Source organism: Artemia franciscana, chromosome 2 (genome assembly GCF_032884065.1).
Source record: "Artemia franciscana chromosome 2, ASM3288406v1, whole genome shotgun sequence".
In the NCBI taxonomy this organism is placed as follows: domain Eukaryota; kingdom Metazoa; phylum Arthropoda; class Branchiopoda; order Anostraca; family Artemiidae; genus Artemia; species Artemia franciscana.
In genome coordinates, this window is record NC_088864.1 from 53010649 (window position 1) to 53038218 (window position 27570).

The 27570-nt window shown below is 36.0% G+C and overlaps 2 protein-coding genes and 1 pseudogene across 11 annotated transcripts in view; 2 read left to right on the top strand and 1 right to left on the bottom strand.

The window, feature by feature from the left end:
* LOC136043558 (oxysterol-binding protein 1-like) overlaps window positions 1–7583 on the top strand; it is a 109210-nt gene extending 101627 nt beyond the window's left edge. The window contains exons 8-9 of the mRNA XM_065728476.1: window positions 2426–2544; window positions 6676–7583. Of these exons, the coding sequence (XP_065584548.1) occupies window positions 2426–2544; window positions 6676–6830 (274 nt within the window). The 3' untranslated portion in view covers window positions 6831–7583. The remainder of the gene's footprint in view (window positions 1–2425; window positions 2545–6675) is intronic.
* A 4389-nt stretch (window positions 7584–11972) lies between these two features.
* Window positions 11973–17396, bottom strand: LOC136035215 (serine/threonine-protein phosphatase 6 catalytic subunit-like; annotated as a pseudogene).
* Window positions 17397–18087: 691 nt separating this feature from the next.
* The window catches only part of LOC136043567 (uncharacterized), a 187309-nt gene continuing 177826 nt past the window's right edge, over window positions 18088–27570 (top strand). For 5 of the 10 annotated variants that reach the window (XR_010621652.1, XR_010621655.1, XR_010621658.1 and 2 more), the window contains exon 1: window positions 18410–23819. The gene's annotated coding sequence lies outside the window, so the exon portion shown is untranslated. The other 5 variants (XR_010621664.1, XR_010621668.1, XM_065728493.1 and 2 more) reach the window with 4 other exon arrangements.

The following is a 27570-nucleotide window of genomic DNA, read 5'->3' on the forward strand; positions in this document are numbered from 1 at the left end:
CCTCTGCGGAGAGCCAAAGTCAAAACATGCATTGATTCAAAAACGTTCAGAAATTAAATAAAAAAAAAGTTTTTTAACTGAAAGTAAGGAGCGACATTAAAACTTAAAACGAACAGAAATTATTCGTATATGAAAGGGGCTGCTTCCTCATTAACGCCCCGCTCTTTACGCTAAAGTTTGACTCTTTCTCTCAACTCTACTTTTTAAAACAGTAAAAAACTTTAGCGTAAAGAGCAGGACGTTGATGAGGAAGCAGCCCCTTTCATATACGAAGTAATTTCTCTTCGTTTTAAGTTTAATGTCGCTCCTTACTTTCAGTCAAAAACTTGTTTGTTTTTTTTATTTAATAATAAGTTGAAACCAATATACCGCAGCAGGAAATCCTCTACGCGCTTGAAGCTCCGCCTCACGAATACCAATGGGATGTGCATTCTCCTCTATGCAAGTGAATGCTGGAAACTAAATGTCCATCTGGAGAAACGTGTCCTAGCCTTTGAAAACACGTGCCTTAGAAGAATACTGAACATATCGTGGCAGGAAAAGGTCACGAATAACGGAGTTTGCCAGAAAAGGGGTCAACCATTTGTTGCTGACCTTTTGAAACGTAGGAGGGACGTACCTTGGTCATGTCCTTCGTATGCCAGAGGATTGACTCTCATGTAGATTTTGTAATAACAATAATTTATTTATGCCCTCTATACACATATGGATGTACACAGAGGAGTATAGGAAATAAATGAAAAGAAAACTGAAAAATATAAAATTACACTTCTAACGAAATGAACGACTATAAATATCTCATAATACTCATAAATATATGATCAATAGCTTATGATAGCTCATTAGTGCATAATACTAAAAACACTCATAAAACATGACGCATAAACACTCATAATACATAACGCATTAAACCAATTGCAAAAATGAATTTTTGCCACTAGGCAAATTTATGAGTGGTGCCCTTAAGGGGGAGTAAAAAAACACCGTCCAAGAACACCTTGGGAAATGAACAGGATCTGAGTAGAGGGAAGGTGCCTCTTCAACTATAGGGGGGAGTCAGGGCTGCAGCTTAGATTGCAGACCTCTTCATCTCCGCGCAGCACAATTAATTCCTGTACATCTGTCGGTTTCTTAAAGAGAATGTATCGGCGTTGAATTATTTTCTTCATGTCTTGGAGTTCGTGGAACATCTGATGCGGATCTTAACTATCGTAATATTTTCTTTTCATTGGCAGCCTACTTACTTTTATGTTCAACGAATAGTGATGAAGATATAGGAAAAATGAAAACGTCGGATTCAATTTACTTACACTTACTGCAAGCTTCCCCCTCTACTAATTTTAATAAAAATAAAACTTCAAAAATTATAAAATGATTATAACCGTTAGAATATTGTTTGAAATTTTGTATTCCTAAAATTTGTGCGCCCTTGGCACGTGCCCTCTCAATCCGCCACTGATGGATATTTACGTAGGCAACGCTATTGCCATGTTTCTAATTAATCTCCTTATTATTTGTAAGAAGTTTAGTGGAGGACTTGCTTTCCTCTACTTCCAAACCAATAGCCATTTCAAATATGTGTTTGGGTATACTAAGATATTCATCTTTTCAGCTTTTAAGATATTCTAGTGTTATTTACTTTATCAGCTGTGCCGAACTAATGTTTTTCCTCTTTATTGTGTGGTTTTGTCAAAAAAGTTCTCGTCCTATATATTTATAATAGAATACAAATAATGTTCTACCATTAAGAGAATACAAAAAAAAAAAAAAAATCTGTTTCTATTCAATATATATAAATCTCGTGCCATCGTGGAAGGCGGGCCTCATAATAGGAGATTATCCTACTAAATACCTGTGTATGTTGTGTTTAGAAACTTTCTTGCAGAATGTCCCCAAATTAAATCTGTGAAGCATTAACGTCTTAGTTTTAGAAATTTTTTTATAGATAAGTTTGTTTTTTTGTTGTTTTTTTGTTAGTCTAGGTGGGAAAGAGGATAAAGTTTGTGTTGTCATTAGGGATAATAGTTATTAGGTGTATTTTTTTATAAGGATCGAAATAGGTCTTTGGCTAGAATTCAGAGTTGTCCCTCGTCTTTATAACAAAGCACGTGGCTTTGCGGGCAAATACCAAGTCTCATCCGACTAGCAGATCTTAGAGCTGTTTTCACCAGAAATCATATTCTTTTCTTCAACTGATTTTTTCATCTCACGTCACGTCCCGGACCTATTAGTCCCTGTAATAATCTGATTAATTGTTTTAATCGTTATGTGAGTGATATTTTTATGTAACAAAGCATTGAATGAGATTCGTGTTCTTTGTGACTACAAAGGAAGATTAAATTAATGGAAGTAGTTTGACCATTTTATTTTTATGAACTCCGAACAGTGTAAAACAGGAAGTAGTATATTTTCATCTTCTCTTTAGGCCGGAAGCCGAGAAATATTACAACTTGTCAGAATTCGCTTGCCAATTAAATGAATTAGAAGAAGGTGTTGCTCCTACTGATAGTCGACTCCGACCTGATCAAAGACTTATGGAAGAAGGTATATTTTAACATTAAATTCCGGAAATAACTCAGACACTTGTTATTTATTATAGGCTGTAATCTATAAGCGTATGTTAAGGCCTTTGACGTTCCTTTTGGTCTCAATCTACTTTACTAATTACATGGAGGATCAATATAATAATTTTTTGTTGTTGTCTGATTTTACATTTGGGGAAAATATGAAAAAGTCTGGAGAAGAGGTACTACCAGAGTTAGGATATATGTGAAACCTTGGGCATTCTTGACCGCCACAAGGTGAGGGCAAACAGCTTTTTCGGATGGGCAACTAATATTACTTTACCCTTGAACGGTTTTTTATGGCACTTGGTATCTACCAAGTTACATATAGCGATCGCAAATTCTGTTGGCCTGTCTGTCCCGGTTTTGCTACTTTAGGCCCTTCTAGGTAAGCTAGGACGATGAAATTTGCTAGGCGCATCAAGAACCAGACCAGATTAAATTAGAAATTGTCGTTTCCCTGATTCAACTATCTGGGGGAGGGGGGGTGCTGGGACGGTTAAATCGGAAAAATTAGAAAAAAGGGTATTTTTAACTTGCGAAGGAGTGATCAGATCTTAATGAAATTTCATGTTTGGAAGTCTCAGAGCTCTTATTTTAAACCCCGACCGGATCAGGTGACATCGGGGGGGGGGGGACCTAAAATCTTGGAAAACGTTTAGAGTGGATGGATCGGGATGAAACTTGATGGGAAAAAGTCCTAGATACATGATTGACATAACTGGAACGCATCCGCTTTCTTTGGGGGAGTTAGGGGGGAGGGTTAATTCTGAAAAATTAGAAAAAATAAGGTATTTTTAACCTATGAAAGAGTGACCGGATCTTATTGAAATTTGATGTTTCAAAAGATATCGTGTCTCAGAGCTCTTATTTCAAATCCCGACTGGATCCTTTGACATTGTGGGGAGTTGGGGGGGAGACCTAAAATCTTGGAAAAAGCTTAGAGTGGAGGGATCGGGATGAAACTTGCTCGGAAAAATAATCACAAGTCTTAGATACGTGATTTGAATAACTGGAACGGATCTGCTCTCTTTGGTGGAGTTGGGTTTGGGGGGAGGGTTAATTCTGAAAAATTTTAAAAAATGAGGTATTTTTAACTTACGAAGGAGTGATCAGATCTTAATGAAATTTCATGTGGAAGTATATCGTGCCTCAGAGCTCTTATTTGAATCCTGACCGAATCTGGTGACATTGGGGGGAGTTGGGGGAGGGACCTAAAATCTTGGAAAACGCTTAGAGTAGAGGGATCGGGACGAAACTTGGTGGAAAAATAAGCACAAGTCCTAGATACGTGATTGACATAACTGGAATAGGTCCGCTCTCTTTGGGGGAGTTGGGGAGGGGAAAGGTTAATTCTAAAAAATTAAAAAATGAGGTATTTTTAACTTACGAAAAAGTGATCGGATCGTAATGAAATTTTATATTTAGAAGGACCTCGTAATTCAGATGTCTTATTTTAAATCCCGACCGGATCCAGATTCATTGAGGGGGGGGGGTTGACCGGAAATCTTGAAAACGCTTAAAACGGAGAGATCAGAATGAAACTTGATGGGAAGAATAAGCACAAGTCCTAGATAAGTGACTAACATAACCGGACCGGATCCGCTCTTTTTGGTGGAGTTGGGGGGAGGGGGAGTAGTTCGGAAAAATTAGAAAAATGAGGTATTTATACGAACAGGTGATCAGATCTTAATGAAATTTGATATTTTGTAGGATCTTGTGCTTCCGAACTCTCTTATTAAACCCCGACCAGATCCATTGACATTGGGGGGAGTTGGAGGGGGAAACCGGAAATCTTGGAATCCGGAAATATGGGAAAACGCTTAGAGTGGAGATATCAGGATGAAACTTGATGGGAAGAATAAGCACAAATTATAGATACGTGATTGACATAATTGGAACGGATCTGTTCTCTTTGGGGGAGCTGGGGGTCGTTAATTTGGAAAAATTAGAATAATTGAGGTATTTTCATTTTTTAAGAATGGGTGACCGGATCTTAATGAAATTTGATATTTAGAAGGAACTCATGTCTCAGATTTATTTCAAATCCCGACCAGATCTGTTGACATTGGGGGGAGTTGGACGGGAAAACCGGAAATCCTGGAAAACGCTTATAAATGTCGTAGATTCTTGATTGACGTGCCCGGACTGGATCCGCTCTCTTTGGGGGAATTAGTTTGGTGCTTCTGGACGTGCTAGGGCGATGATAATTGACGTGACCGGACTGGATCCGCTCTCTTTGGGGGAATTAGTTTGGTGCTTTTAGACGTGCTAGGGCGATGAAAATTGGTAGGCGTGTCAGGGAGCTGCACAAATTGACTTGATAACGTCGTTTTTCCCGATTCGACGTTCTGGGGGGCTGAAGGGAGAGAGAAATTAGAAAAATTGAGGTATTTTTAACTTATGAGTGAGTGATCGGATCTTAATGAATTTTGATATTTAGAAGGACCTCGTGAATCAGAGCTCTTATTTTAAATCCCGACCGGCATTAAGCCTCAGATTTTCCTTTTAAAGCAATCTATTGATTCTTAGAATTTTGCTAGAGCTCATACCATATGAGCTCTTGGCTCTTCCGACCTCGTCACAAGTGCCATATAAGCTCTTAGCTCTTGTTATCAGAGGCAGCGCTATACCGTTGCCTTTAGTAAAGGCCATACGGCTCCAATGTTTTGTTATTATTTTCTTCCCAAAGGCACTTCATATGGAAGGGGTCGTCGCATAAACTTTGGAGGGGGCTCATTCGATTGGAAGTTCTAGTGCCCTATTTAACAATCAAAAGTGATCGGAGGGCAACTAACCTCTCCTCCCCCCCTGTGCCTGTTTTTACCAAATGTATCACATAACAATTTTGAAATAACCATTTTGTTTAAAATAGTTCAAATGTCATATTAAAAAACTTCGATGTCGACACAACCCCCCAGAGCCCGGGGGGAGGCGTTATAAGTTATGTCTTGGGGGCATATATGGTTCTTATGGAAGGGATGCTCGTATAAACTTCAGAAAGGACTCATTTGATCCGAGGGTAACTAGCCCTTCCCACGTCCTTTTTTCCCAAATGCATCCGATAAAGATTTTGAGATCGCCATTTTTGTTAAAAACAGTTTAATGATCATATAAAAAAAACTCTGGTGTTTACGCAACTAAATCAGAGTTTCCAACTAATTCGGAGGGCAACTAGCCCCCCCACCTTTTTTCCCCAAACCCATCCGATACAAATTTTGAGATAGCCATTTTTTAAAATAGTTCAAAGGTTTAGTAACAAAAACTCTGGTGTCGACGAAATCCCCCAGGGCTCGGAGGCAGGCGTTGTAAATTATGTCGATGGGGCATATATGGTTCTTATGAAAGAGATGCTTGTATAAACTCCAGAGAGGGCTCATTTGATTGGAAATTGAAAGCTCTAGTTCACTTTTTAAGAGTCAAAACAGATCGACGGGCAACTAGCCCTCCCCCCTCCACAGCCTTTTTCTTCAAACCCATCCGATAAGAACTTTGAGATAGCCATGTTTTTGAAAAATCATGTAACGAAAACTCCGGGGTCAACACAATCCCTCAGGTCCCAGGGGCAGGCGTTATAAGAAATGCCCTGGGGGCATGTATCGTTGTTATGGAAGGGATTCTCGTATCAACTTGAGAGAGGGCTCATTTGATCGGGAATTGAAAGTTCTAGCTCAGTTTTTAAGAGTCGAAAGATATTCGAGGGCAACTAGCCCCCTCCCCTCTCACTCCCTTTTCTCCGAAACCCATCTGATAAAAAAATTTATAGCTATTTTGTTAAAAATATTTCAAAGGTCAGATAAAAAAAAACCGGTGTCATTACATTACTTAATCGGAGGGCAACTAGTTCGAAGGTATGCTATTTCATTGCTTATTTTGAGCCGTTACCATTATCCATCTCTGTTATTCCTTTCTTCTATTCATAGCTTATTAAGTTTCTAGGACTATCCAATCTATTTTCAAATGATCATTAAACTGTTTTTCTCTCTCCTCTCTGTCTCTTCCTTTTTCTCTCTTGCTCAATTTTATTTTTGTTGCGTTTCGATCGTAAGAAAAAATAGTTGGTTCTTTCATAGCCTAGTCAATTTTCAAACCATTTTCTTCTTGATTTTAGGTCTTCCTGTTCCCCAGTACGAGCCAATTTGGTTTAAGAAAGAAATGGATACAAGTATGTATCCTATAGATGATAGTGTATATCATCTATACAAGGGTAAATACTGGGAATGCAAGGAAAAACAAAATTGGAGTGTCTGCCCTGATATATTCTAATTGGTTTCCAGTGTGTAATCTCTGTTCAATGTCTGCTTCGTTGAGTTTTTGACAAGGGATTTAAGCCTTTAACTTATTTTTGGTATATACATAGACTCTGGCGGTAGAAGGATGTGTTTAGGAAAATGTTGAAAGTCATTTTTTTTTTCTTGTCTGGATGGTTGCACCAACATTCTAAAGAATTACAAATGAGTTTCAAATTCTTGAATCAGAGGAAATCTGACCCAAGAATTAGCACATGTCAATAGTTTTTGTTTAAAAGGAGTTTTTAGCAGTTGTCTCTTTATTTACTGTCTTCACTTTGCTCATTATTGATTTTTTTTTCAAATATTTTCTTCGGTACTAAGTAATGTAACCACACCGGGCTGCAGAGATTTGCGACCTGAATCACCCCCTAAGATCCCACCAAAAGACCCTAATGAGACCATTTTTTCTCAGCTATGTGGGTAAAAGCCTGGATTGAAACTCCAATCAATACAAGTCGTGGAAGAAAAGTTTTTATTTATGTCCGTTGCATTATTGTGAGTCAACTGTAAATATAATATTGTTCTGCTCGTAAACCGGTATACCTATTAAAAATTGAGTGTTGGCTTGAAAATATAGATGAGTGGAATCCTTACTTTATGGCCTTTAGTTTCATCTTGTTTTGTATAAACCAATTACTGAGATTCAGGGTGAAAATTAAAAGGTTTACAGTACAACTTCTGCCAGTTAACAAATGTTTCTATTTGCAGAATAAATGATTTTGTTGAATTCTCTCTGCCTTTTAATATTCTATTATCCTTATGTTTTTAGGATTTAATTGCTTTTTGTGGAGTTAATGAGATTTAGTAATATTTGATTTTAATCCCTATGGAATTTATCATAAGTTTATTGTTTTGGTCGTTTTTATTTGAGCTGGCAAAGATTTGAAAGAATTTAAAAAAAAAAGAGAGAAAAGAAGCATATGTCATACCCGTTGAACTTTTGTCATATTTTGTTAATTATAAGAAGAAATGTATGAATGATTAGCTCGGATTTCCCCACTAAGATTATTGATTTACTCCTACGATGTTGGTAGCTTGACCCTCCTAAGTCAAAATATATTCTGTTCTTTATTCATTATATAATTCTGTCGGCGTGTAGCTATTTGAAAGTTCTAAAAACTTTTAAGACCCACATATCTATTTTTATTCGCAATTTAACGTTCACGAACTTTTATTACCGCTACCAACTCAGTGCCGCGTCAAACCACCTGACGCCAGCGCAGCTAAGCTTGCTCCTCCTCGACCCCAAGCTATCCAGAGCTCCACTCTTTACGCCCATCCATGAATTTTCGATTTCCTTTAAACCCTTCCTTGTGAACTTTTTTCACCTTGTGAACTTTAGTCCCAAAAAATTACCAATCTTTGGCAAAAATCGCCTAAAAGGACAATCTTTCGCAATCTGAAATCCTTCATATATAAAGGACCCTTTTTTCTTTGCAGCCAAAGCGGGATTGAGCCGCATTTTTCGTACAACTTGTTTGACATACCGTCAGCCAAGCGGGTACCTAAAACTATCCGTAGACATTTCCGTGTAATCTATGAAAATACCCACCAAAAAACATATTTTTCTGTGAAATGAAAATAACAAAAAGATATTTGTTTTTTAATCTGGGGGAGGGGCAAAACAAGTTTAGGAGGCGATTGCTCCCCTTGCCCCTTTGTTCCACTATTCCATATCAACTTCAATTCTACCCTTTTTTAAGGCGTTATTTGATTCTAATTGCAGTTATTAAAAATCTAGCAGGGTGACCAAGTTGTATCTCAACTTTACGAATGAAAAGACAGTAATTCAATATTCAGGGTTCTTGCAAAGTACTGCTTAAATTGCTTAGAGCTCCAAAATAGACAATTCCTTAGATTTAAAACAGTATCAGCCAGTAGATTTATTAAATAGAAGCCTTAAAGCTTATGTTTTGCACCATCAGCCCACTTAAGGACAAAGAAATCATATCAAATGATAGCCCAGAAAAAGAAAAGTAACAATAGAAAAATACAGTTAACACCATAAGTTGCTATATTGCTTTAAACTGTGGCCGAGCGAAGTAAACAAAAGTCGCATTTAGACCCTAATAGACTTGTGTTTGTCATCCCTGTACACGATTTTCGGATTTTCTATATGAAAATATTTAGAAACAAGTTCAAAATTCTACCACTACCAGACCAGTGGTGCAATTTCGTCAAAATCTTGGGGATGGGGGGGGGAGTAAAATTCGAACCAATTTTCCCAAATCAAGTGAAAATGACGGTGAAAACTAATATATAAGCCAAACAAAAAAGTAAAGATATAATAAAGAAAACTGATCTTCTTCTCTGGGTAATTAAATTATGCAGGCTTACTCCCCTTTTACTGGACATTAGGGCCTATAAACACATACAAAATTGAACCCCCCCCCCTCACCCTATTTCTTCGAGAATACCCTCCAGAATCGTATGTTATGTAGGCGTACTTATGACAGTTGTTAATCGAATAAGAGAATATTAGTTATTCTGTGATTGTTATAAAAGAATTGCTATTTTAGTGCATTATCGAAAAGATTGTTGACCCTTGGGTCACTAGTGGGGATTAGTTTGGATTTCTTGACATTCATTAGATATTATAACATTTTCTAAATTTAATTCTACTCTCCTCTTATTTAAAAATTATACTGTTTTCCATCTTCCGTCATGGAAACACAAGTTGATATTATTAGATTATCAATCAAAATTACGCTAAAATTGAAACTCGACTTTAAACTTAATCCAGTGAGTTAATTATATAGTAGTGGTGCCTGTGACGATGGGATTAAAAAATGGGGAGAATAGTTGGAATTAATCGGCGTAGCGATGCTAAACCGGAATATGGACGATTAAAGCATTGAAACGCTACATGGCCATGCTGAGTGTTCAACCGTTACATGGTCGTGGTCATAGTTGGTTACTTCCCATGCATATATATACAATATATATATATTTGTGGTGTTGTTATAACGTCCCCCCTCGTTCCCAAATCTGAAGTTGCTTTATTAAGAAATATTCTTTCGCGTATTTTATCGAAAAATAAACTTTATTCCTATCACTTATCTCCATAATATTTTATATTTTGTGGTTAGTACTACTGTTAGTTCATTAAGATAATACCTTCCGAGATACTGCAGATACTGCCAGGATAAGCTTTGATTGAAACCATCTTTTGTTCATGGACTAATGTAATTCAAAATTTTATACAAGAATTTATTTTCTTGCCAGAATCACCAAGAAAGCGATTTTGTTTCTTGTTTTTAATTTTAAGATTCTAATTTGTTTTTAATGTACAAAGATTCTAATTTTTTGAACTTGTTCGTCTTATGGTTGGTGCTGTGAATCTGCTATAAAGAAGAAAAAGAAACAAAGCTTCAAGGAGATGTTCTGTTGCTGACCAAACCGATACCTCATTGACAATCGTTTGCAGCAAAAGAAATATAAAAGAAGTTATTTTCTAAAGCTATTTTCTAAGTAGAGTTCTGTATCTCTTTCAATGAAAATTTATTTATTTAGGTGCCATATCAGAATTTATCTTAGTCATATTTTTGGTAATAGTAATATTTATTTATTTTTTACTTTTTTAATAAGTGGAAGTTTCAATGCAAGATTTTTGAGATTTAATGACGGTTCAAAGAATGAAGATTTAAGTTTTTTTGAGCAGGGGAATTAATTGTAGATACGGTGGGTAACTATTTTGTCCAATACACTTGTTTAAAAATTTTCCTTAGTTACAAAGGTACGCGTCTTAAATATTTTTTTTTTATTACACCTTTTTTACTTTTACTGATACACAATCTGCTTTATAATTTCATTTCTTCTTAGGCCTATGTTTTCGAATAGGTATTGCTGGTGCACGGAAGATAAAATTTATAACTGAACAAAATGTCAAGGATATAATGTTAAGACCGTTAATGGAACGAAAATCATTTGTATTCAAAAATGGCTTCGGTAATCATAAGGACACGAAGACCACAAATAAGACGACCAGTCGGCACCATATTTCCTGAATCAGTCACATTTCTTTTTCTGTTCTGTTTTTGGGGAAAATTGAAGAAAAGAAAGAAAAACAGGTGGTCGGTGGCAGTGTGTTTTCTGTTTCTTTCTGTTTTTGGCTCTTTCTTTTCGGTATGAGAATCGTGAAACGGAAAGGAGAAGTTTCAGTGAAGTTTATAAGATTTCAAGTATTTTTCTAGAAAAAAAACTTTTTTACGCTGCACATGGTATAAAAGCAAAAGTAGCCTAGATGTGCAAGTAAACTTTTTCATAAAATTTATATCGTAATCCTGCTAAACATTAAATTTTCTCTCTCAAAGCTGAAGAACAGAATTCCCTATCTCTTCTAGATTTCTTGAAATATTTCAGAAAAGTCGATCTCGAATACCAAATTCCCATTTTTTTGGTTGTTTTCTAAAGTTTTTAATTTAATACCTCTCATATTTTAAGTGAGCAATATTATAAAAAGTATGCGAGACGACATGAATTTTATTATGAACGAAATAGCTTCATTTGCTTAGAAATAATTTTGTCAAAGTTATCATGACACACCAAAGTTTGTTTCACGTCCTAGAGGTAACTTTTTTTTGTCCAGATTTGGTATATTTTTTCTTCTGTCAACGCGGATGGGCAGACATTGATCTTTGGGCAGATCAAGAACTGGAGCTGACATTGGTCTTCCTGGGATAAAATTTCTTGTGTGACTTTTTCGATTTTGAATAAGTAAAATTTATTAGTTCCGAAGCTAAACTTTTTAGAAATCAACTAACTTTGAATACTGATGCAAATCCATTTTGCTCTCCAAAACCTAAGCAAGTACTAAAAAAGAAGATATTCCTTCTTTATATTCGAAATTTACCTGTGTGCTAAGAAATAATTTCTAAAGCGGTAGGGCAATGACTCCCTTGATATCCTAATAGCGGTAACTTTGTAGACAAGGTAGAATTTTAATAAGTTGTTGTAAATTTGTAATAATCAAAAATGTATTTCCCGTGAAATATAGTTGCGTATGTTACTCCGAAATTGTCCTATGGGTCAAAATTACTGCAATACTCAACGGGGCCTTGGCACCGGAGATCCAGTTATCACTAAGATTGCTCGGCTTTTTTGGCTCCCCCCTCGCCCCCCCCCCTTGTTTGAAAATCAGGCAATTCGTCTCAGGCCCGTGGCTTTTAGTGGCTAACTTTAAACTTCCACGATTTGTTGTTTTTGAAAATGCCACAAGAAGTTGATTCTTATGATGTATGTATTGTTATGAGAACTCCCCTTTTTTAGAATATCGGTTATTATTAGCAGACAGTTCGTTACCTCAAACTTTTTGATAAACTGTACGAAAAGAGCGGTTATTATTTAGAACCCATATGCAGTAAATGGTTATACAAAATTGCATAGCTGCGCACCAGCTATTTGAAGGGGAGGTCAGTGGATGTCAATGTGGGGGCATGGGTGCCCAAAGCCAAGATAGTACATTTTTAGGCGCTTAATTTTCTAACTTTTCACGAAAGGAGTTACGGATCAATATGGACAAGTCCACCCTCAAACGTCTTTAATTTGGAATAAAATATTCGTACCAAGTATACAATTTGAAAGCTAAGGGGGTGATAACTCTCCTTTTGTTACGGAAATACTTTTAGTGTGCAAGTAAAGATCGCATTCATACTGATCCGCACAAAAGTAGATGAGGTAGTATATATCCCCAGAAGATACGTGGCACCTATCCCCCAAGAAATTTTGGCCCTTAAGAACTGATCGATCACTTTGGTATTTCGAACTCCTATCCCTCAAACAAATTTCAGGCTGCGCCTTTTCAGGGGGTTATATTCATTTTATATTCATTTATTTTGCGAAAGTCGAACTTTATCATAGAAAAGGAGGTGACAACCCCTTGTTTAAGAGAATTGAAAATGTAGTGTAAAGAATGGGGAGTTGGAGGGACAGCCATCTTATGCTTACAATAATTTGTCAGTGTAAAGTTTTAGCATCACTGTTTGGTTTCATTTGGAAAACAACTTGATTTTAATCTAATTTAATTCAATTAACTTCCGATTTGGATATTAACTGAAATAAATCCGGATACAATCAACAGTTGTCAATAATATTGATGACCTTCAGCTCTCAGAGAGACATTGAACGGCCACATTAAACTGATTATAAACGTTATCTGAAATGTAAGTTGATAAGTCGCAAGAAATAAAGTCGGCATAACCCAATGACTTTAGTGCTAATTTTAATTGAGGGTCGCAAATAAAAGTTAAGATTAAAATAACAAAATCTTGGAAAATATTTTCATCCATTGTGTTTAAATAGAAATTAGAAGTCACCCGTTGTGATAACAGGGCAAAACTGCATGAATTTTACTTTGTATTTTACAAGTAACACTACTGGGTGGCATGTCCGTAATCTTTCTCAGTCAAATTAATTGGGTTCATTGGAAAGACTGAGGATAATCAACCATCAGAAAATCAAATTTTCGCTTTGTTACAAATTCTTATTGGGGTACTATTTAGAAAAACTTCAGGTCCACAACAGTCAACTATCTGTGGCAATAATCAAGGCAAACGTTGGTTGTTGTTTTTTTTCTCACCCATAAGTAACTGAATTGGACAAGCAGAGACAAATAAAAGAGGTGACAAAATAATCCTATGCCATCAGAGGGCTCCCATTGAGCCCTAAAGAAGAAATAGCTTTGCCAGTTTATTTGTAATAAAATCCTGAATCTCAGTAACAAATTATTTAATTAATTGGTTATATACTATGTAAAGGAAATAATAATTATAAAGAAGAGATTTACAGTAGCATGTACAATTAAAGGAAATAGGGAGTGATTATAGCTGGTGGAATGACTCTATCTGAATCAGGAACTGCACTAAAAAGCTTTGGAGTCCGGGTGTTTGCATCTTCAAAATGGCAGCAACATTTCCGCATCTGTAGCAATAATTCGGGGCAGACCACACTGTTACCAGTTTCTCGTCAAACATATACTTCAAGCCTTCATGGACTAATTTGTGGGCTCTACATATCAGATTTAATCTATTGCTATGCAAAAATTCGTCTGTTACTTTAGCACCAAACAACCAGCCGGTACCTCTAGGACTCATGCTCCAATTATCAATGTCTTCGGGGTCGGACCAAACTAGATCACAAAATACACCTTTATGTGGAATCTCATGATTATATGCTTTTAATAATTATTTCACTAATATTCCAAATGCTAACTCCTGTTCCTTCTCACAGTCAGTACACCCTAGCAAGAATCCCAGATCTATGTTTTTCTCTCCAACTGATCGCAAAGAGGTGCTTCAAGTTATCGAATCTCTCTCTAATAATAGTACACCTGACTTCTTTGGCATAAGTAATAAGCTTCTTAGGACCGTATCTTCCTATATTTGTGAACCCATTGTGCGCATAGCAAATCTGTCTATGACCAATGAAGTCTTCCCAGAAATATTTAAATCAGCAATTGTTATCCCGATTCATAAAAAAAGGCGATCCGTCTGAGATAAGCAATTATCGTCCAATCTCACTTCTCCCAGTTATATCTAAGGTGCTCGAGAGAATTATATTCCGACGTCTTTCTCCCTTTGTATTTGGGAATCATTCATCTGATTCGTTGATTTCTCCTCATCAATATGGCTTCCGTGCCAAATTTTCAACTGCTCATGCACTAATAGACGCCACACAGATTATACGTTCCCAACTTGACCTTAAAAATACTGTGTTGGGCTTATTTCTAGATTGTTCAAAGGCCTTTGACATGGTTGATCACAGTGTTTTATTAGGTAAACTCAATAACCTAGGGATTCGTGGAGTTCCTTTCTCATGGTTCGGCTCTTATCTCTCTGGTAGAGTACAGAGTGTGAGACTGGGCGGGGTGACTTCACATCCCCTACCTGTCCGGAGGGGCGTCCCACAGGGCTCTGTTCTTGGTCCAATACTTTTTCTCCTTTATATTAATGATTTGATTACGGACCTGGGTCCATCAGTGCACCCAGTACTTTTTGCTGACGATAGCAACTTTTTCATCACCGGTCCTAATTTACCATCCGTCGTCACCTCTACTCAAACCCTTCTGAATAGAGTACAGGAGTGGTGTCTCGTTAACTGCATGACCATTAAAAGCAAGAAAAGTCAGGTGGTATTATTTCGAACCCCTTACAAAAAAAAAAAATGAAGGTCAGCCAGCACTTGGCCTAAAATATTCTACCAATCTCCTCCCGCAGGTCGAAGTTGCCAAGTTTCTTGGTGTCCACATAGACTCCTGCCTATCATTTGCAACACATGTGTCCTATATCAGAGCCATAATTTTGCGACAGGTAAGTATGATTAATCGTGTGAATTATTTTCTTCCTCCCATTATCCTTGTCACCCTATATTATTCTTTTATTTACCAATATATCTCATACTGCAGATCTGTATGGGGCAATACTTATCCTTCAGTTACCAATAAATTAAAATCTGCTCAAAACCGTGCCGTCAAAGCAGTTTTTCGGTTGCCACGACTATATCCCACCAAGGACTTGTACTCCGATTTTGGTATTATCTCTTTTGAATTGAACAAATCATCAAAAAATTAAATCTCTCCCTTGCATACTCCGCTTACCATAAAAATCTTCCTCCCCCTTATTATCTTATTTTAATAGTAATAATTCTGAAGGCCACTGTCTCCGTTCATCCAACCGTTCCTTCATTGTCCACAGGTGTATCTCTAGTTCCGCCCAGCGATCCCCAATTTATAAATCTATAATTCAATGGAATTTAATGCTCTCCAGTGTCGAGATATCCACAAGTTTTTGGACGCTATATAACAATGTACTAAAATCTTGATATTATATTTCTCTAAATGTTTATTCAATTTCCTTTAATTACCCTTGTTTTTTCTTTTCTTTTCTTTTTTTTCTCTCTCTTCTTCATTTTCAATTTTTTTTTGTTTTGGTCCTTAACAAGCTCGCTTCTAGGATCCTTATTATTATTGTTGTTATGTGTTTTCTTTTCTTTTTGAATAAATTGAATTGAATTGAACACAAAACACTGTATCTTCAATCAAAGCTGATAAACTTAGTAGGTCAAAAACTCGGCAACAGTACCGCTAAGCAATGGCACTGCCATATTTTGTTAGACATTCATCATAAAATCCATAAACTTTAGCAATCTTTCTTGATTCATGATTTCCTCTAAGAAGTATGATTTTGTCAGACCAACTTGCTTTCAACGCTAAGAGGTAGGTAAGTGTTTCTAGGCTATAGTATCCTCTATCAACAAAACCTCCCATGAATATATAGGTAGTGTCTGGAATTTGGCCCCCTGTTTCAAAGAGTTTTCGAAAATCGTAAAACTGACCGTGTATATCACTACAAACCGTCACTGGTGAGGAAAATTGTTGAACATTTGATTCTTCCAATAAAATTTCAGATACAATTTCACGCAGCTCTTTCAAATCGTTCTCTGGAAGATATTTGCAATCCCTTGCCAATTCTACCCATCTATCCAAGTCTCCATCTGAAATTGCCATCTTTCTGAGGAAAAAAACACATAAAAATCACAACTTAAAAAAGAGAAAAATATTGCGAAAAAAAAGTATAAATAGAGTATACAAGGAATACTAGTAGACTTGTAATTTCACAATAATAATATTTAATAGACTTAGGATGGTTCTGTCCATTACTTACCTGCTCCCAAGACATCTGAATAAATTGCAGGGAACCAAAGAATACTTTTACCAAACTGATAGTTGTATTATGAATTATTAACCAAAACCTTAACAAAAAAAAATAATAACAATCCAAAATAAAATAGACACAAAAACGAAATGAAAACAATACCACGTAGAAAGTGACTACAATGAGGAAACGAATACTAATTAGAGGTAAACTTAGTAAAGGGTATTGGACCTATCTAACCAAGGAAGAGAGGGAGTATAGTGCTGTTCAGCTGTTAGTCAAAGCTCAGTTCCATCCCACAAGCTAAGAAAATACGTTTATATATAGTCTTCAGGACACAAAAAGCAGAAGCTTTGCAAAAGAAAACATGGTGACTGGATCATTATCATTAGCTCTAAACACAGGCAAGAATGTGTCTTCTAAAGCAATCTTAGCAACAACCAAGCATGCTAAGCAATTCTGAAAACATTGTTGATGGATGTCTTTTGCTAGGTTTTCACCTAAATTAGACAGGACCAGTATCACTGTGGATTTCTCACAATCTCCTAGTTAAATATCAGGGTTATACAAGTTGATTGAGATAAATTATAGGACAATATTTAAGATAGGACTCAAAGAGGGAGCACTACAAGATATTAAGAATGGAGAGAGGAGACATATTTTAGTCAATGTAGGCAGTCCAAATTATGAGTAAATTTCAGAAGCAAATAATCAGATAGTTTGCAAAAAGACAATATTTCATCACTAATGCTCCCAAGATACATAAAATACTTAGCCTAAGGTCGGTTCTTCTATTCTGATCTTATCCAGGACCTAATTTAAAGTGCCCAACTATCATAAGCTCAGGTTTTTATAAATTTGGAGCCAAATAACTACAAGCAAACCGTGTATTAAAGGGAGTCACATTTCTGACTAGCAGCAAGGAACTGAGCCTTTATCAGAACTGTAGTATCATCTGCAAAAACTGCTACCAAGATACCATCAGGAGGTAAGCATAAACGTCAGTTAGGAATGATGAGGGCCCTAGTACTGACCCCCCTCCCACGGATCACGAACATCATCTATAGAGCTGCCAAGGCCTGGTATGGTGCAATTAATGCCCCCATGAACTTTTTGGCCATGCAAGTAAGATGCTAATAATTCTACGTCATTACCTCTAATTTCAGCATTATTAATTTTTCCAAATAGGATTCTAAGATATATTGTGTCAAAGGCCATTTTTTATTTTCTAAAACAGATTTTTATCATTTAGAGAACCATTAACACCTAATAAAAGTTCTGCAGTAGCTTATTTGGTTAAATGACCAGGCCTCAATCAACATTGACTCTTGGAAGAAAAACTTCTTATCAAAATATAAAACAATTCGTTTAAGAATTAATTTTCAAATTCCTTAAACAAGGGGAAAGAAGGGTTATTCATTGATAATAATGGAATCTTTCGTAGTTCCTTTTTCAAAATTGGAAGAATTCGAGCAACTTTCCAAATTTCTGGAAAGATACAAAGTTCCATGCAAGTTCAAGGTAGTCCCCGAAGCCACACCGAGAGTCGGCGTCGCTCCACCGAATATTACTCAACGGACCGCTACTGAAAACATGTCGGCGCGCCGCCGTGAGGTTCGTTGGCGGCGGTCAACCGATGAATAACTGCTGCCGATTTGTATTTAGTCCTATATAGCTTATCCAAGTGAGTACAGCTGTAACTACGGACGTTCTATCGTCTTTGCCATCTGTTGGCGATTTTCAGCGATTTTATTCAAGCTATGTTCGGCTTTGAAGAGGAAGATGAAAAACAAAACTGGAGATCGAACCCTAGACGAAGAAATGATTAAGATTAAATTGATAAAGCATTTTGCTAATTTTTATTTTCTTTGTTTACTGTCACAGTTAATATTAAGGTATTTAAGATATTTTTCCTTCTCTTCTTTTCACCTGTGACTGGTTTTGTGGAATTTCTTTCTATTAATTTTTCTGTTGTGCTTGGAAAGGCATTCATCATGTCTAACCCCCATGATTCAGGGGGATCTGGTGTGAGGAGAGTATCATTAGAGTATGGTTGACTAAAACAGGGCAGCCTGGTCCTCATAATCCACCACTGGGTGTAATCATGAAAGGAATTATGTTATTGAGAAACCAATTTAATGAATGCCAAAAAGATACAATTTTGGTAGAATCCTCAAATGGTTCTAACTGCCTTAAGATCAGAAATCAAGCAGTACTGAACAAGATACTAGAGATAGGGGAGCTAGTTTTGGATAATAACCAATCATTAACATTTTCCTGTGAGAAGGATTCCTCAGCTCAAGGCTCTCAGGGATTGCACTCAAACTCCCCCAAGGGCTTCATGCCTGAGGGGCTGGTATTCTTTGACAAGGGTATTTTTACAAGTGAAACCTTATTAGATGAACTGATGGATCAAGGTTTCACAAGAGTACATCCACTTTTTGGTCAACAGACATCTGACAAGATGAATGTTGATGGGTTTATCCTTACTCCTTCACTTGACCTTCCTGAATTTATTTGTATTCTGGGTATGGAAATAAAAGTCAAGACATATATTACCCATGTCATGATCTGCAATCACTGCCAAAGGCATGGCCACACTGCCAAAGTATGTCACAGTAAACCTAGATGTTCAAGATGTGCCAACAACCATCTAACATCTTCTTGTACTATTAAGAGAGATAATATTACACTATTCAAGTGCCCTAATTGTCTTGGCAACCATCACGCTAAAGACAAAACATGCCCTGTAACAAAAATGTTGAAAAGGTTATTGTTAAGGCAGTACAAGAAAAAATCACTATTGGTGCTGCAAAAAAAAGTATGCAGATATCCTTAAATCCAACATGCAACTAAATGACACAACTCCAGCTCTTTCTAATGAAGAATTCCCTAATTAAGAAAATAATTGATGATATCTTAACAGTTAGAATTCCTCAAATGATCAGCTCATTCCTATCCTTAAAATTTAAACAAATTGAAGATTCTATCTCAGGCCATTTGGAAAAAAATGTTTAAAGACTTTAGTTCCTCACATGCACCATCTGATAGAACATTTAAAGATCTCACCTCAAATCATTCTATTTCTGAAGATGATTTGGAATCTCTTGACTCTGTCCCAATCTCTACTTCACCTGTAAAACCAACATCAGAAATCTAAAAAAAAAACCTCCAGCAAAATATCAATTCCTTAAAAGAAATGCAAGTGCTCTCTCACCTATCTCAAAACAGAAAGCAACTAAAAACAAACGGAAAAAATCCTTAATATCAAAGACAGCTAACAGTTTAGAATGAAAATAGTTCAATTTAACACTACAGGTCTACCCATTGATCATTTGGTTGAGTTAAAAAGGTTTTTGGACATTGAATCCCCAGAAATTGTCTGCATCCAAGAATTCCATTTGTCCCCTGGAAAAAATTTTAGCGTTAAAAATTATACATCACATAGAAAAGATAGGGTCCTAAATTCCTCTTCTCAAAAAGGTGGAGGCCTATTGACTCTTGTGAGAAAGGATTTGATTAGCTCTGTTGTCAATATTGATGTCCAGTCATCAATGGAAATACTAGTTATAAAGGTTGAGATGGATAACCTTCCCCCCTTGTCAGTAGTTAATATTTATATAAATAAACCCTCTTCTTTCAATAACCCAACCTTCAAGAAATTATTAGATCTTTCCCCAAACCAACCAATACTTGGAGATTTCAATCTTCACCATCCCCTGTGGGACTCAACCCACCATAGAAACCCTCAATCATTGTTGCTCTTGGATTCAATCTCTATCAGTCAGATTTCCCACACACTAATCACACCTAAGAATTTAGGAACTTATGTGCACTCCTCCAATGGTAAAAACTCAACCATTGATCTTTGTTTTGTTGGTAGCAGACTATCTGCTTATAGTAAGTAGTCCAGGTTCCATGACAATCTTGGCAGCCAGCATTACCCACTTATTACAGAACTGTCAAAAAGACCAATTCTCTCTAAATTTAACATTGCTCCTAGATGGATTTTCAATGAGGATAATTGGAAACCATGGGCACTTAAATTGGGGAGTATGGTACCAGCTCTAATTAATGATATTGATGTTTTAAATGAAAATATCACTAAAAGCATCATTGATGCTTCAAATTTATTTTTTAAACTCCAAACACAACTAGTAAAAAATAGGAAAAAAAATGTACACTTTTGGAATAATAATTTAGAATCACTAAAACAAAATAAGTGTAATGCTAGAAAAATCTGGCTTTCAGATAAAAGCAACCTTTTCAAAAAAATTGAAATGAGAAAGGCCAAAGCTACTTTTAAGAAACATGTCCTAGCTGAAAGAAAAGCAGCTTGGGAAGATATTTGTGAAAATCAGTTTAATCAGTCAACTCCTTCTAAAACACTTTGGAAAAATTTCAGAAAATTTGCAGGTTATCAGCATAGTGAACAGTCTACTCCAGAGATTAAGTCCAATGATGGTTCAATTATGTACAAGCCATATGAAGTGGCAGAGTCTTTGAATAGTTATTTCGCAGGTCAATCTTCAAATAGTAGTACATATAATAACTCTATGTTTATGGAAGCTCAGTTTTTCCTCAGGGTCTGTCACTAATCTTGACAAAGATTTTGATATGGATGTGCTAACTTCTACAATACAGTCTCTAAATGACTCAGCAATGGGTGAAGATTTGGTCCACAATAAGATGCTTAGAGCTCTTCCACCGACTTTCTTGGTCCCTCTTCTTTACTTGTTTAACAGATGTTGGGAAAGTGGCTCTGTCCCATCTGCTTGGAAGTCTTCTATTCTAGTCCCAATGTATAAAGGTAAAGGGGATCGTTCAGACCCAGCTTCACACCGCCCAATTGCCTTAACCTCATTCATCGCTAAACTCTATGAGAAAATGATTAAGCTGAGATTTGAACCCCTTATTGATAATTCTCTTATCGCTGAACAAGCAGGTTTTCGGAAAGGTAAATCAACCCTTGATAACCTAATTCAACTTGATCATGACATTAAGAAAGCTTTTACAAGAAAGAGAGTTGTTTCTACAGTCTTCTTTGATATTAAGAAAGCTTATGATACATTGGACCCCTTTGCAATCCTTAGACAGGCTCATAAATCTAATGTTGGAAATAATTTCTGGAAGTGGTGCAGGGCAGTGCTTTTTAATAGGACTATTAAAACCAGAGTTGGATCCATATGCTCCCCTGCTAGTACATTCTCATTCGGTGTTCCTCAAGGAGGAGTTTTGAGTCCTCTTCTTTTTAACATACTGATTAATGATATTATTTTGGCTGATATGCCCTCAATGAAGTTTGCCTTATATGCAGATGACTTAGCCCTTTGGACTGAAGGCTCCTCTCCTGAAGCTTGTCAACCCAAGCTCCAGGGAGCAATTGATAAACTGTCAATATGGCTTAATACAAAAAATCTGTTTTTTTTTCTATACCAAAGACCACTGGCATGGTTTTTTCTAGGAAAATTGACCTTAGGCAAGATTGTCTCTCAATTAATCTGACTCTATATAAACAACAAATTCATTTTGCCAGGAATGTGAAATTTCTTGGTATGTGGCTGGATAGTAAGTTAAATTGGAATGATCATATCTCTCATCTTTGTGGTGCACTTGAAAAACGACTGTATTTTATGCGTGCTGTTGCTGGGCAAAAGTGGGGAGCTAGCCGAGATGGTCTTCAAAAACTATTCACATCTATAATATATGGAAAGATTGAATATTGTCTCCCTGTCTATTACTCAGCTTCAAAAAAGTTAATTTCTAAAATTGAATCAATAGTTCACCATGGCCTGAGATTAATCACAGGTGCACTAAAAAGTACTCCTATTGCAGCTCTGTTCAATGAGGTTAATATACCTTCTTTAGAAGAAAGATTCTTGAAACTTTCTTCTAATAAACTTTCTTCTAATTACTTTATAAAAGTAAATACTAACCAAAACCTCCATGTTCTCAAGAAGTGTCTCATAAATCATACATTTCTCTATGAAAATCGGAAGACATATAGTAGTCCAGCCATTATCAAGTTGGTCTCCTTGCTGAATGGTATAGGTGTTCCTGAAAACCTAATCTTTTTTTGTCAGACCCAGATATCTCCCAACCCTCCTAATAGCATTGATAATGTTATAGATATAAAAATCCCTGGCATGGATTGTCCTAAGAATAAAATGAATAGTCTAATCCTTCATCAACTTACACTAGCTAAAATGGTTGAATTTTATAATTGGAAGAAGATATTTACTGATGGATCTGTCTCAAATGATGGGAAGGCATCCATAGGCATTTTTTCTGAGTGGAATGGCTCATCAGTTGGGATTAGAGTTTCAGATGGAATCTCTATTTTCCATGCAGAATGTCTTGCTCTCCAAAAAGCTTTGGATACAGTGCTGGAAGTAGGATCAGGCGCATTTGCTATCTTTTCTGACTCTAAAAGTGTTCTTTCTGATCTAAAAAAGAGGCAAGGAAAAGTTATTCCAATTATTGTTCATCTACAGGGAAAGATTCAGAAAATAATGTCTTCTGATGGTCTTCAACTGAAAATGGTCTGGGTTCCTTCTCACATAAGGATTAAGGGAAATGAAATTGCTGACAGTATTGCAAAACAGGCTATCCACCGCCCAATTACTTGGAAGGTTGCTCTCACTGTAAATGAAACTTCAAAGTTAATAACCTCTGCTGCAAGTTCTCTTAGAATTAATAATACATGTATTGCAACAACAAATATTTATGTTTTGTCTTTTGAGGGGTATTATATCCCACATCACCTTATCCACCCAAATAGGAAAATTGCAAACTCTATTTTCTGTCTGAGAACTGGTCATGCAATGACCAGATCTTGTCAAGCACTATATCATCTTACAGATAGCAAGTCATGCCCTTTTTATAGGTGTGTAAATATTGATGAAACAATAGATCACATTCTCTCAGAATGCCCTCGTTTCACAACTGAGAGAAATATTCTGATCAGAAAAATTGAATCATTGGGCCTGAAGATGTCCACTCCTCTCGTTTTAGGTTTCACTCGTGTTAGTAAAGATAAGGAGTTAAAAATATTGGAGGCATTGGGAGTTTTTGTGTCTTCAACGAAGATTTTCAACTGGTTGTAATTCCATTTCATTTTTTTTTTCAGTCACAAGAGTGTGGTGAGAAGAGAAGATGATTTGATTTATTTGATTTGTATGTTCTTTTCGGTTCTATGATTTTAGTTTAATTATTGTTTGGTGACGCAGAGGGCGAAAGCCGAGCGTATTTTCTCTACAACAACATCAGGACAACGACTTTTTTAACTACAGAGAGAAAGACAACAAACTTCCGTAAGTACTTTACTTTTGTACTGTAAAATAGAGCTATGCTTATTTGAACTGTCACTGAAACTTAAATGTAAACAGCGGAGTTTTGGCTTAAGAATTTCAGGCATAGTACCTCAATGTTTAGGCATGGTCCTCATACCTTGGGGTACTATGCCTTGCAGCAAGGGCGGGTTATAGCACCAAAATGATTTAATTTTAGTATGTAACATGTAAATTTGCTTTCAAACAGATTTTTATGGGGGTTGCATGGGTAAAATTATAGCAAACCATATAACTGGCTTTTGTAAAAGGTGAATATACCACTCTGTGCTGTTTTTTATGCTCTTGACAAACATAATAATTGCTTCTACTGCAAATTTGAGCACTTTTTTATCTCTTAAATATGGAAAAATTTTCAAAAAATTATGACAGTTTCTTATAACTGGCTTACCAATAAAGCAAACATACCACTTGATGCTGTTTTTTATATTCTTTATGGATATAATAATCATGTTTACCACAAATTTGAATTTAAGCACTTTTAAGCTCTTAAAAATGACAAATTTTCAATTGAAGTATTTTTTATCCTTCATTTCTTTCAAAATAATACTACATTTTCTCTGTGCTGCTTTTGACAAAATAATACTACATTTTTTCAGTGCTAAAATTATTTACAATAAGGCTAGGTTAAGTTAAAAAGTGCTCAAATTTGAATTTGCAGTAGAAGCAATTATTATGTTTGTAAAGAGCATAAAAAAAGGCATCAAGTAGTATATTCACTTTATATAAAAGCTAGTTATATAGTTTGCTATAAATTTACGATAGCATTCCCTTGCTGCAGGACATGGTGATTTATTGTATAAGCCCCATGCCCATGCATTAGGGAATGCCTGGGCTTTGGAGCACCATTGCTGGAAAAATTTAGGATTTGTGAATAGCAGGGTAGTATAGCTTTAAAATATACTGTTAGTAAGAGTAAACTTATGCACACAAACACAAGAGTCAATGTCAATTCTTACAAACACATACTACCAGGCTGTTCCAAATGAAAGATTATCTCAAATTAGTTGTATGTAGTTGTTTGTAAAAGGAACATGCTGATATGACTGTAACTAACTATAGCAAGATTGGGTGCTACTGGAATAAGGTGAGGACAGTGGCATCGCAAGGGGGGGGGGGTGCAACACCCCACCCACCTCAAGAAGGTCTGTTGGTAAAAAATCTAGTAAAATTTGATAAATTCACCAGACCTTGCTGATTTTTAGGGAATCTACAAGATTATTTCTCAAGGAGTCTACCGGAATTTTGCTTAGGTAAAGCCTCAACCAATTGCAGTAAAACTTTGAAAAATTGCAATAAAATCTTAAAAAATTCCAGTAAAATTCTGAAGCTGCATCCCCTCCCAATCAGGAAGGTTTCAGGACGCCCCTGGGTGGGGATGCTACTAAATACTACTGCATAAGTAGCAGAGTGTGAGGAACATCAAAGTAAAGTATTCTGTACTATTGCATTATCAAGACATGCAAGTTTTCTATAAAATTACTCTTCAACTATGCTGGCTATAAAATTTTCATTGGGTTTACAGAGGCATCTCAGAGTTCTTGTAATAGGCCAACTTTAAATTTTTTTGTTTAACCAGGCTTCTTGTAGTTAAAGTTACTGAAAAATGCATTAAAAATTGCCAAAACACCAAAATTTTTTTTGGCGCACTGCCATTGCACCACCGCCGACATAAATTCTCTCTGCCACTGCCAAATTTTTATTCAGCTTGGCTTCAGGGACTAGTTTAAGGGTGATAAAGTTATACTATGCTGATGGATTTCTTTCTAGACCTGTATTACATCATCCCTAGAACATTTACATTATGGGTATGTGCCCAACAAATAATATGTGCCTTAACAACAACAAGAAGTCAAACATAATTATTTTTTTATTTGCACAATAGACCTACTGAAATTTCTCTACTAAACACAACAAAGTATGGGATCACTATAAGGGATTTTGTTATGTTGTTGTTTACCTCAAATACTGCTCAAAATACAAAATCATTTTCAGTAGCATGATTATTCATTTAATTTATATTCCTTTTAGGTTTCCTTTCCTCATTCATAGCAACTTGTTTGTTTTAAACTTGACTTATTATTTGGCTTTATTTCTTCTTACATTAGGTTTACTTTGTCATGTTATGCTTTACTTTTCATTTACAAACTTTACTTTTGGGAAACATTGTTTTAAATTAGTTTCTGCTTGTTTATTAATTGACACGCTTTTATTATGAGTCAATCATATAAATAATATGTTAAGCTTTTTCATGCTGAATTGCAGTTAAAGCTATAAACAAAATTTGAATATTCAGTTGAAATTTTTTATCAAACATAGTTTAGAACACTGATTTTTTAAATTCTTTTATAAGGCTCCTATTCAATCAATCATCAATCATTTTATTAATTCTAAAACACTATTACAAAAGTAAAAATGTTATTTGGTCAGAAATGCTTTGCTTGTTATGGGCCATACAACCCAATAATAGAGCACTAAAAGAACCATGTATAATATCCTAAATCAAACAATACATATACAAGTAGAAACCAAGAAAGTAAAGAAACAGGAAAGACAAAGTTGACATTAGAACATCAGAAAAAAAAAAACAAGGACTTCAAAAGTTAAGAACATTCCTGAAGACAATTTTAAAAAGAATAGAATAGAGATATATCAGTTGAGAAAGAATTCCAAAAAGGAGAAACAACAGAAGAAATAAAAACAAAGGAGAGAGAGAAACTACTAAACTGGAAAGACCCAACAAAAAACTGCCTTTGCAGAAATAAATAGAGGGGCTTCCAGAGGGATGGAGTTCCATATTCTACTATCAGGTTTCTGTTATAAGGTTTGGGGTGGAATGGAGGGGGAGTATATGGATTGAGAATACTCATATTTGTTTATCTTCTATAAGGCTGAAGCCATCCTGAAAGGAAGTAAACACAGCTTATAGTTCTGGTTCTCTGGAATTAATAGAAACCAAAATCAATCCCCTTATATGTCTTTTGTCATCACACAAACTAAGAATATTTAACAAGGGATAACTGGGGCTTTTGCTATTATGTGCCCCCTTAAACATTAAGATCACAGTGTGATTGCTGCTAATCAAAACACATCAAGCAAATATTGCATATATGGTGCATGATTCATAAACAAGTTAGTATTGGTTAGCTTATGAAATTAATGATTCTAAATCTGAGGCTAATATCATTACCTTAAAATTACCTAAATTGCTCTGGCTACTGATAGGATGAATCTTGTGTCTGCCAGCTTCAGTGGTGATAGTTAATCCTGTTGGCTTAAAGCTGAAAGGTCCCATCTGTGGGGTCCAAGCAGTGGTTCACGGTTTATTGAGCCACTCCCTATCCAGTGATGACTTGAATGCATCCACACTGGTAGAGGTCACCATTTTTTCCCAGGAGGGAGTTCCACAAGCTGACAACTCATTTTCAAAAGGATTTTTTCTTAGTCTGGTATTTACTTGCTTCTGGAAAAGATCATGAAGGGTATCCTCAACATTTAGAAGCTTGTATGTTGTTTTCATATTGCCTCATTTGTGTCTATATTTTAGAGATGGTATTCTGAGCTTACATTCATGGGATGGATAAGGGACGTCATAGAGGTGTTTAATACATTTTGTTGCACTCCTCTTGACTGATTCCATTGCTGCTTTGTCAGTCTTGTTGATTGGGCATGCACCACACATTCCAAACTCTAGCCTTGGCCAAATTAGACTCAT